We start from the raw sequence: 10,523 nt of genomic DNA, 5'->3' as shown, positions 1-10,523 counted from the left end.
CCCGTCCAGTGGCGGTGGCCGGGTACAACTGTGCGCCCGCCCCGCGCTGAAGCGGAGGCGTATGGCTCGGGTTCAACCGACCCACCCGCGGCCGCGGCTTCGCCCCCAACCCATTCGGTGACGCCGCGGAGGCGGGCGCCGGGCGCGGTCACTGGGCTGGCGGCCCTGAGGTGAACGTGAGGTGGTGCTGAGGCGCCTCGCCCTCCCCCCCAACGGCGCCGTCCCAAAGGGGCGTGGTCTGGGGCGTAGCTCGGTTAGGGCACACCCCCTCGCTCCGCCCCCGCCCGCACCGGCGGCTCAACTCCGCGATCGCGCTTAGTCGTTCCCGCCGCCGCTGCCGGGCTTTGCCTCAGCGCCGGGAGCTGCCTGTGAGTGCCGGGCTGGGCCACCTCGGGGCTGGGGGTGTGGGGCCGGGCGGCCGGGGCCTGCCGTGCTTCGGGGGAGCGGAGCAGTGTGCGGCCGGGCGGCCGTGGCCCGTGTGGCGCGGGGTGCCCGCACCCCCTGCGGGGGAGCATGTTAAGGCCGAACGGCCCCGTCCCACGTGGGGGCAAGGGGCAGGGTGCGGGGTCGTGCTCCTGCTATCTTCGGTAGCGGGGGAGGGCTGCGGGGTAGGATGCCGGCCCCGGTGTGAGGGCGGGGACGGGACAGCTGGTGCCCGGGTCCTGCTCCCGGCCGGGCTGAGGGCGGGAGCGGGGAGGTGCTGGGGCGGGAGCCGGGCGGTGCACTCTGGCGGGGGAGTTCGGGGGTGTGGGGAGGGAAGTGGGGCCTCCTGCTTCGCCGGGGAGAGGAGGCAGAGCTGGGGCACTGCTTTGGGCCGGGCTGAGGCTATGGGGTCTTGAGTCCCTTGCAGTGGGGGGAGACAAAATGCCTGGGTTCATTTCTAGCATCTTTGCTGAATCATTGTGATCCTGGGGAGTTCTTCCACCATGAGCTCTCTGGCTCCTCTGTGATGGAAACTGGCACTTCCCGGCTCCTGCTGCAGGCCTGGGCCCCTCCCTGGCCAGGGGTCGCAGGAAGGATTTCTGCCCGTCTCCCTGTTACTCCTTGGTCCGTGTGTGTGCCGAGCCCTGTTGGTGTGTGCAGGGAGGCTCATGTTTCTGACACCTGCTTTCCTCCAGAACTGTTTAGAGACAACCGCCAGTTAGTTTCAGAGAAGCAATGTACATGGGGAAAACTCAATTGTTGTGGGTGCTGAAAGCCTGGGTGCTGGGGTTCTGCCAGCAGGACTGGGCTAGATACAAGTGTATTCTTTTGGCTCTTGTGAGAGGAGGGCCACAGTAATATTGTGATGGGGACATTTCAGATACGTAGCAGTTAAAATAAGAGTTCGGAACCTGGATTTAAACCAGGATGTTGTAGAGCTATTCAGGGGAGGGAAGGAAACTTCAGGAGCTTGGAATTTATAGTGAAGCAATTAGACATAGAGGAGTGAAAATGCAGAGTGGCTAGTGTGAGCATTTTTCCATCCTGCCTGAGGTAAAGACTAAGTATTAGTAAAAAGCAACTAAAGGAAAGCAAGAACTAAGTTAATGACTAATACAGTTTATTAAAAATTATAAACTTGATGTGTGTAGAAGGTGATGGATGCTTTCTTTAGTGAAGCTGATCTGCTGAATTACCAGAAGATTCAGTAACTGGTTGTTTTAAGAGCTTGCCTCTTCCTTGCTCCTGTGGTTAGGGTGGCACAGTGCTGGATCCCCATGGATTTGCTCTGCAGGATTATCATCTTGCTGTACAGTTTGGTAGAATACAGCCATCACTGGTGCTAGCTTAGTTTTGGTCAGTTCAGGTGAGTCACTGATAACGATTTACAATAAAAACTTGTCTTTCAAATGTGATGGCTGGCTGGGGAATAGAGAGAATGTCCATGTACAGGGTAGCTGTGCTGAGGGCAGGGTTTTCTTTTTCTGATCTTTGGAGATCTAAATATGAGAGGCAGGGAGCTCACCAAGTGGTGAGTAGCTTGAAATACCAAGTATATTCATCTGTATGAGTCCTAGCTTTGCTCTTTTCAATTTTTACGTTGCCATTTGTAGAATTCCTGTCAACTCTGTATTGACCTGGAAATCTAAGGTAACTATTGAGGTTAAACAGTTTGTGTGGAGGTTAAACAGCTTGTGTCTTCATATTGATACCAAACTGATACCAAAGACTAGTGCCACAAGTAAATCCTTTAACTCTTTTGTTGGAAACACTAGATGAAAAATGTTCAGAGCAAATCAGGTGGTGCGTGCCTCCCCACTTTTAACTATTATTAGGTGTATTTTTGCTCTTCCTTTAAGTAACTGCATATGACACAATCACTATGATTTTCTCCAGGTGCAGTGTGCAGCCTGTGGCTTTGACCAAACGTAGTGCACGTGGTCCCAGCAGTGCTGCTGGCATCCCCTGGGCCTGTTCGTGTGTGTGTGTGTGTTCACAGATGCAGATGGTCACTTGACTCTCACTTGCTTTCTCTGAATTTCAGCTTCCAAAATGGTTGCACGTTAGCTGCTCTGTTCTGGGAGAAGCCCTGCTGAAGTTACTGGGACTACCTGTTTGCAACAGGTAGTGTTGCTGGTAAATAGCCATGTAATCCTCTGAGTCATAATATATAAAATAAGAGTGAGAATTTTATAAAAGCAGGTATCGTTTGGCGTATTAAGTATAAAATGGTGAGTTGAGTGCTTTTCTTCAAAGGTACTTGCTTCTCATTGTGCCTTTCTAGTTTTGGATGTGCTTGGTGCTGGGCTATGGCAGCAGCTGTGATGTCTGTGTTAACGCTGGATATCTTCTCCCTGTTTGCAGAAGCAGTGTAACGAAAGCAGGACTGTGGTTTGACACAATCACTGCGCTTCTGCTCTCGCCAGAGAATGACATCCTGTTTGATTTAAATGGTGTCAGCAGTTTGTCTGGCTGAATTTCATCTTAAATGAGTATTTCTTATGGCTATTAAAGGTAGGCTGTCTTGGGCTACAGCTGCATGTCATCTGTATCTGCTGCCTGGACATGAGTAGCCACGTTAGCAAGGCTGTCCCTGCGTGCGGTATGTTGTTGTGTGACACGGGGACAATAGCTGGCTCGAGGCTGTCCATCCCAGGGTATGGATGGGAGTGAGTTTCTGCCCAACCCCACCAGTGCATCACTGTATTTCATTCAGGAAGAAATTAAAGCATCGTTGACAGGCTGTATGTCATGAAGGGCATACATCGCCACCCTGGTTGTGATGTGGTTTGCTAGCCCTTATATCAGGTTGTACCTGAACAGAGCTATTTTTGCCTGTGAAGTTGTCTAGAAATTCAGACCTTGCAGGCTAATGAGGAAACCGGCGGGTAGTTGTGATCACACTCAGGCGTTTTAGGATGGCCTCCCGGTACCATCCCCTTGTGTTGTGCATCTTGCCCCAGCACTGGCTTTGCCAGGGAAGTCTGTGCGTGCCTAGTGATTCTGGGTCCTTATGCAAAGGTCAGTGAGACTTCTCGATGCCACATACGTATTGAGGGCTCAGTTTGTTTCAGCTAATTGCTCTTGTAAATTATTCACTCTGGTGTTACATGGCAGTGCTGTGATCAAAGATTAGTTCAGGCCCTTGTACAGACAGGTGGTGTCATCAGTTTCTTTCCCTGATAAAGTCTTGATTCATCTGTAGCTGGACTGTGATGCGGACCAAAATAACATAGTATTTGTCCACCCTTTTAAATAACTCTGGTGGACATCTGTCTGTCTTTGAAATATTCTGAATTTATAATTCCAGTTAATTTTATTAAGACTGCACATCTCTTCTATCATGATTACCAATGAAGTTTCTGTCTGGCTGCATCATGTCACTTTCAGGGAAATGTTTTCCTTGAATATCAGAAACATGTACCAGTCTCTCCTATGGTTTTAATGCATCTCCCTGTTATACTGGTGGTGTACTTGACCAGAGTAACACCTTTAAGTGCTGGAATTTAAAAGGTCTGCACTGTTGATAAAAGTTAATGAGCTATATTTGAATGACAACTCCAAATAAAGAAAACCTAAAAGAATTTACCTCTTGATTCTTGAGCAGTTGAAAAAAAAAGTAATTACAGAGGTTGGCAAAAGAGCTGGCATTCCAGGTTTATCTGCTGTTGGGGGTGTGCTTTAATGTACTTTCTTAAGGCATGCTCTGTTTCTAATCTGTAAAAACAGGATCCTGGTATGACTAGTTCTGTATCTTAGTATTCCTTATTCTTCTGTTGTCTGACCTCATGATTTTTGTATACTGATTTTGTTTTTTCTACTCTTTAATACATCTGAGATGCAGCTGAGGCTGTGCTCGTGCTGCTGGTCCCCAAGGGCCTGACGTGCTGGATGCTGTTGTGCCCAGGCTGTGGGTTCAGGCAGGGCAGCAGAGCCCAGGGAGGTGGGATGTGCTGCCTTTTTCTGTGGTGAATGAGACTGACCTCGTTTGCTGGGAATGAGAAGGGCAAGTAATCTTTTTGGTTGGGAATTCACTGTGAAGCTTCAGTTGTTCTGGAATGTAGGGCTCTGGCTTGGCTAAATCTTTGTGCTGCTTTTAGCTGGGTGACTGTGTGCTGAAGTTTGCTAGTAAAGAGGATGGGAGCAGAAGTCTTGGTAACTGTGTGGTCTCTAAGATGTAAAAATAAACAAAGCTGAGAATCTGTACCCTACTTAAAACAGACTGACCTAAATTTTCAGCAATTCTAGCAGAGAGGCTGGCTCTGGGTAGGGATAAAGGCTTCCTGATGACTGGCTTCCCTGTCCATGCATCCCTTGAAATGGTTGACAGGCCACATTTGGAAAATCCCCACTGGTGTCTGAGGCCATTGCTTCCCCCACCTTGAGTTGCACAATGCAGGCTGTGGATTTCCCTTGCTGGGCTCGTGTGGAGAGAGTCCCCTTGTTATGCAAGTCAGCAGTTCAGCATCTTCTGGGAAGTTACAGCATGAACCACTTCTCAAATTGCTTTTGTTGGAGCCGTGTTGAAAACATGTTTGATGTCCTCTGGCTTGTCCCTGAAGAAATTTCTTTTGAGAGTGTGTAAGTGTCTGTGAAGTCCATTCTTACTCTTTGTCTGTAGATCAATGTTCTTGCTATCTATTGCAGTTCTCCACTACTGAATTAGTAATTCAACAGTGAAATTTTTTTTTCTTCTTACTGTTCATTGACTTTCATGCTTGATTTATTCTTCTGTGCACTTTGAAACAGAACCATGGGCATTTTGACTAATATCAGCGGATCACATGCATGACCTCAATGGTGGCTAAATAAACTTTTTTTAATTGGGAAAAGGACACCTGTCTTTCAAAGTACTCACAGTTTCCCAGGTGAAGGGTAGTCCATTTGCGAACATACGTTATCCTTGGAGGCACATTGCTTGTTATTTAACAAAACTGGGATGGTCAGACAGCTGGTGGAGTGATTACCCGTGTGCTCTAGGGGCAGTCCTGTGGGTAGTGTGAAGGGAGAAGGAGGGAAAAACTCGTTTGTACATTCTCCTGCTAATGTGGCTTTGTAGCTGAATGCTCTCCTGGCAGACAGCCTGCCTTTGATTAGAAAGCATTCATTCTCCTTGGTTGTTCTTGTAGGTACTGACGGTCTGCCATGTTTTGTTCTTTGTTTTGTGTTTTTGTGTGTGCTTTTTCCTGCAGGGAGATAATAAGAGGTGGATTGTGTATCCTTTCGGCAGCCCTCTGTTAAACTTGGAATACCATAGTTCAAGCATTGGAACAGATGGATAATGGAGACTGGGGATATATGGTAAGTGGGCCTGTGTAAGTGCGTGCTGTGTGGTACCACTGGGCTTTCAAGACCCTGCAGTAAGAATCCTTCCAGATCTGTCTTGTGTAGATCCAGAGCTTCAGTCATGTGAGAAGAAAAACGGTGCGCATTACGACAGCTTGCTTATGTTCTCTGGAGTGCTTCACCTTGCATGCTATTTGTGGGGAGAGCTGAGATTTGTATTTCCTAGGTACAATCAGTGAGTACTTAACTGATGCCTTAAACTCACTGTTATTGTTTCCCTAACACACAAAGGCTGAAAGTAGTTTGTGCTTCCTGCATATAATTTTAAGGATTTTCTCATTTTATTTATAAAGAAAAATAATTTTCCTTGTAAACCCTGTTTCAAACTAGACAAACACGTCTTATTTTTCTCCTCTTCTCTTTCTTTAAACATTCTGCTGCCATGCATATGTCTGTCTTCTCTGGCTGGCCTCAGTCCTGGTTGTTAGGGTTGGTGGCCAGATGGGATTTATGTTCCTTTCTCCCTTGCTTCCTCATGTGTTATCTGGAAGCTGATGCAGACTGGTTTGTCTTCTGCCTCCTTCTCCTATGCAGCATGCTAATTTGCTAATAAGTATATCTTTTTGGAGTTAAAAGCTGAAAGTTCTTTTTTGTTGTTGTTGGGGTTTTTTTGTTTGCTTGTTTTAATGGTGCCTCTTAACTAGTGCATGGATTATTTTGATAGTGAGCTCTTGGTCCTGTGTCTGTACTTGCACTGTCATCCTCTTTTGAGGGGGAGAGAGAGGCTTAAGACTTGCTCAGCTAATTTTTTTTTTTTTTTGGTTTGTTCTAGAATGGGAAACAGATGATGGGCCTTATTCAGACTAACTTGTTCTTCAGGAAATCTCTCTGTTCTCATTTCCCCATCTGTACAATAGGAAAAAAACTTGTAGCCCAAATGCAAAACTTACTTCTGTGATAGTAGCTCAGTTGTTAAGATTTCTAAAACATTCTGGAAATGCACGTTCTGAATGTTAAGTATCATCCTGTCTAGCTCCCAGTTGTGCCTTGTGACTAGGTGGCTTGGATTTGTTCAGGTTTAAAGACCACTTAAAGGCTTCAAATAGCAGAAGGCTCTCTCTGGAGCCTGCAGTTTTCAAACAGTATTTGCCGTGTGTGTCAGTGAGGTGACTGAATCTTCTTGTGGTGGCTTGATAAACTCTGCGATTTCTCTCTTTCTAGATGACTGATCCAGTCACGCTAAATGTGGGTGGACACATGTACACGACATCCCTCACAACTCTAACGAGATATCCTGACTCAATGCTTGGGGCCATGTTCAGGGGAGACTTCCCCACTGCCAGGGACTCTCAGGGCAATTACTTTATTGACAGGGATGGACCACTTTTCCGTTATGTTCTTAACTTTTTAAGGACCTCAGAGCTCACTTTGCCACTGGACTTCAAGGAGTTTGACCTGCTTCGGAAGGAAGCGGACTTCTATCAGATCGAACCGCTAATTCAGTGTCTTAATGACCCCAAGCCGCTGTATCCTGTGGATACCTTTGAGGAGGTGGTGGAGCTGTCCAGCACCCGGAAGCTTTCCAAGTACTCCAATCCGGTGGCTGTAATCATCACGCAGCTCACTATCACGACGAAAGTCCATTCGCTGCTGGAAGGCATTTCAAATCACTTCACAAAGTGGAATAAGCATATGATGGACACCAGGGACTGCCAGGTTTCCTTCACTTTTGGGCCATGCGATTACCACCAGGAAGTGTCACTCAGAGTCCATCTGATGGAGTACATCACAAAGCAAGGCTTCACGATCAGGAACACCAGAGTTCATCATATGAGCGAGCGTGCCAATGAAAACACAGTGGAGCATAACTGGACTTTCTGTAGACTGGCACGGAAAACAGATGACTGATTCTGACTCCACAGGAGTCACTTCAGTGGATAGCAACTTAACAGGACAGTAAACCTGAGAGAGTCTGGATTTTGACTAAAGCAACAATGTGGGCTTTTTTTATATGACTATTTATTGTTTATCAGTAAGGACTGGATGAGTTTCATTCTTTAGCAGCTCTGTCCTTTTGTCCTGTTCAGAAAAAACATGCATGTGCCTGTTCAGTCAAGACACCTTTTTGTTTGAAAGAGGGAGTCCGAAGAATTAGTACAATAGGGTATTTTGTGTCATTAACACAATTCTGACACAACTTAAAGTGCTAAAATTACCTCTGTTTAAATGGTTTCTAATCTGTCTAATGCTACGATACTGGGAGCAAGAAACAAAACAATTTAAGATGCAGTTGGGGAAAAGCTGCTATCATGTAGACTAATTTAGTTTCTAAATCAATAAACAGTATTGTAATATCCTAGGAAAACAAATCCCACCCTTTAAAAGTACTTGATAAGTACAGTTTCTTACAGTTATGACAACTGTTTCTTTCTATGCATATAAATCAAGCAACCAAATATTATCTGTAGCCATGGAAATACAATTAGAAATATTTATATTGGATTCTAAATGCAAAATGTCCCTGTGGTAGAATTCATATTTTTAATGCCTGGTGCAATATTATTCCCAAATGTAATGCCTGCCAGCAAGAAGCTAATAAAAATGTGAAATACAGAATACTATTTTGTGGTGGTTTTTTTTGTTTGTTTGTTTTGTTTGGGGTTTTTTTTTCCTACTAGAATTCTAACACTTAAAAAACCGAAAACTAACCAAACAAAAAAACCCCACCCCAAACCTGGTTTTCCATTCTGCAGAGTAGTTGAGATGCTCTGGTAGGGCTCCATTCTCCTCCGTTACTGATGTACTTTGTTCCTTTTTGTCTTAATCTGTTCATTTATCTGTCATTGTTATAGGAAAAAGCTTGTTTTCAAAACTGCATCATGGCTAAGAAAAGGATGGCAAGTAATTGTACTGGCTAAAGGGACAGGGATGGAGGGAACACAGAGCCTAAATACTTGTAGCTGCTAAGTGGCATTGTGTGGTTTGTCAGCAATTTATCTAGTGGCTTTATATATATAATGGTAACTGTAGAGTCCTGTTTCCTATGATGTTCAAGTCAAGGCACTCCAGTTCTGTAGTTTTACCCAATTTTGATTAGCTGTTTCTGGTTATCTTGGGCACTTCGTCATAACTGTTAATAGAATTCCTGGTTATGCTCTAACTTGAATGCTGTCACAAGTGTTTCTCACCACAACTGCCTTGCTCTCTGGGCTCTGCAGACCACAGCTCTTTAGGGATTTAAGAGGGGGTCTGGATTTCTATGGTAGCTGCTGGTTCTTGAAGGCGGGAGCTTTCTGTCCCATCTCTCACTCTGGCAGCCTCTCTCAGGGGAGTATTTGTCATATTTTGTCTCCCTCTCATCATGCACTGTAGGGGCTTTGACTTTGTAACAAGAGGCAGTAAAAGCTTTATTCTCCCTGTAAGAGGGAAAGGAAAAGCTGAACTGATGAAGCTCAGGAAAAGTGTTTTTTTCCTTCCTGCAACATGTGGTAAGAAATATCTGTGTTAACTGGCATTGAATTAGAATCACAAGATGTTCTTTGCAATGCTTAATTTACTAGCAAATTAATGACTGGCCTGGATCAGGCTGCCCTTTCCATAATTATGAAGTACAATAATTAGAGAAGCAGTATTCCAAATAATACACTTTATTGGAGCCCAGGATTTATAGAAAGACAGTATGAGCAGCTCTATTAATGGGAAAGTAAATTCTGGAGACTGGAGTTGCCATCAGCTTTGTCTGAATCTTCATTAGTGAGGAATACTCCACTGCTGAGCAAGTTAAGAGCTATTTTAATTGTCCAAACAGGTGTACTCTCTAATATACTTCTTGTTCTGAGAGAGCAAGTTGCTCCTAGAAACCAAGGACCATAATTTTACCTTCCTTGGGTTTTTCAGTAAAGTTTTTTTTTTTTTTGTGATGGGGTTTTTTGTTTGTTTGTGGTGGGTTTTTTTGAAGGCACTGTACAGTTATAACACACTGAAGGGGAGCTCATAATGTGTTTTTTGTTTTCCTTATCATATAGTGGATTTAGAAAAAGAAAGCCAAATGGCATAATTTTGATGCTATGAGGACACTTCAGGTTAGAAAACAGCAAACTCTAGGCTATTTCTGACTAGTTTGTCTCATAGCAGTGGGTACCACTCAGTATTGTTTTGGCTTCTGTCTGATTAAATGCAAATGGCTGGCTAAGAATCTGGTTTCATATTTGTTGCAACTGTGAGTAAGCAACTGATTATTAATTCTGATTAGTCATTACTGATGCTTCATAAATGTACTGCTGCACAAAGAACAGGAGGAAATCTGTGGCCTTCACATTTTTGATTGCATGTTGTGAAGAAGTGGCTTCAAATACCTCTCATAGGCTGGGCTCATCTGTTCAGAAAGAGAATATGGAAGGGAATGAGTGGTAATTAAGAAGAAGGAAAAGGCTATCATTTTTTTCTCAAGAGTGACCTCTGAAATATAGAAAGCTAGACTATTTGAAAATCCCTGACCAGCTACTTCAGCTATGCAAGATCTCTTTCCTTACAGTATGTGCTGTCGTTCACAACCAGTACACAATACTCATCCCAAATGGAACAGCATACTATTTAACTTCAGAAAATATCCTTGAACTTGAATGTTTGCTGAAGGCAAATTTTGTGTTCAGCTGTAGAATTTCAAAGGGTTGCTGATTACCACAGTAAAAAGCTCACTTAAGGCAAAATGAGTTTTCAAACAGAGCGATAGCGATTTGCATTGTGCAGAATTTTACATTACTCCACAATATGGATGAATTAAGAAGTGGAAGTGAAGAGCTAAAGACCATGAA

At 44.6% G+C, this 10,523-nt stretch overlaps 2 protein-coding genes across 6 annotated transcripts in view; one reads left to right on the top strand and one right to left on the bottom strand.

Annotated features, from left to right (window-relative positions):
• The first annotated feature begins 4 nt into the window (after positions 1-4).
• On the top strand, positions 5-8,330 carry KCTD6 (potassium channel tetramerization domain containing 6). Of its 4 annotated transcripts, XM_064453620.1 has the most exons (4): positions 5-368; positions 2,468-2,547; positions 5,616-5,724; positions 6,931-8,330. In XM_064453620.1, exons 3-4 carry the CDS (start codon positions 5,698-5,700, stop codon positions 7,615-7,617), a joined length of 714 nt encoding a protein of 237 aa, XP_064309690.1. In that variant the 5' UTR covers positions 5-368; positions 2,468-2,547; positions 5,616-5,697; the 3' UTR covers positions 7,618-8,330. The 4 variants fall into 4 exon arrangements, with proteins under 4 accessions (XP_064309690.1, XP_064309692.1, XP_064309689.1 ...); XM_064453622.1 differs by lacking the exon at positions 2,468-2,547 and having other exon boundaries at positions 5-170; XM_064453619.1 differs by lacking the exon at positions 2,468-2,547.
• Positions 8,331-9,340: 1,010 nt separating this feature from the next.
• Positions 9,341-10,523, bottom strand: part of ACOX2 (acyl-CoA oxidase 2) — a 19,357-nt gene continuing 18,174 nt past the window's right edge. For both annotated transcript variants that reach the window (XM_064453607.1, XM_064453606.1), the window contains exon 15: positions 9,341-10,084. In XM_064453607.1, the coding sequence (XP_064309677.1) occupies positions 10,022-10,084 (63 nt within the window). In that variant the 3' untranslated portion in view covers positions 9,341-10,021. The remainder of the gene's footprint in view (positions 10,085-10,523) is intronic.

Source organism: Phalacrocorax carbo, chromosome 6 (genome assembly GCF_963921805.1).
Source record: "Phalacrocorax carbo chromosome 6, bPhaCar2.1, whole genome shotgun sequence".
Lineage (NCBI taxonomy): Eukaryota > Metazoa > Chordata > Aves > Suliformes > Phalacrocoracidae > Phalacrocorax > Phalacrocorax carbo.
The sequence above is the reverse complement of the archived record's forward strand: the minus strand, read 5'-3'. Positions and strand labels throughout refer to the sequence as shown.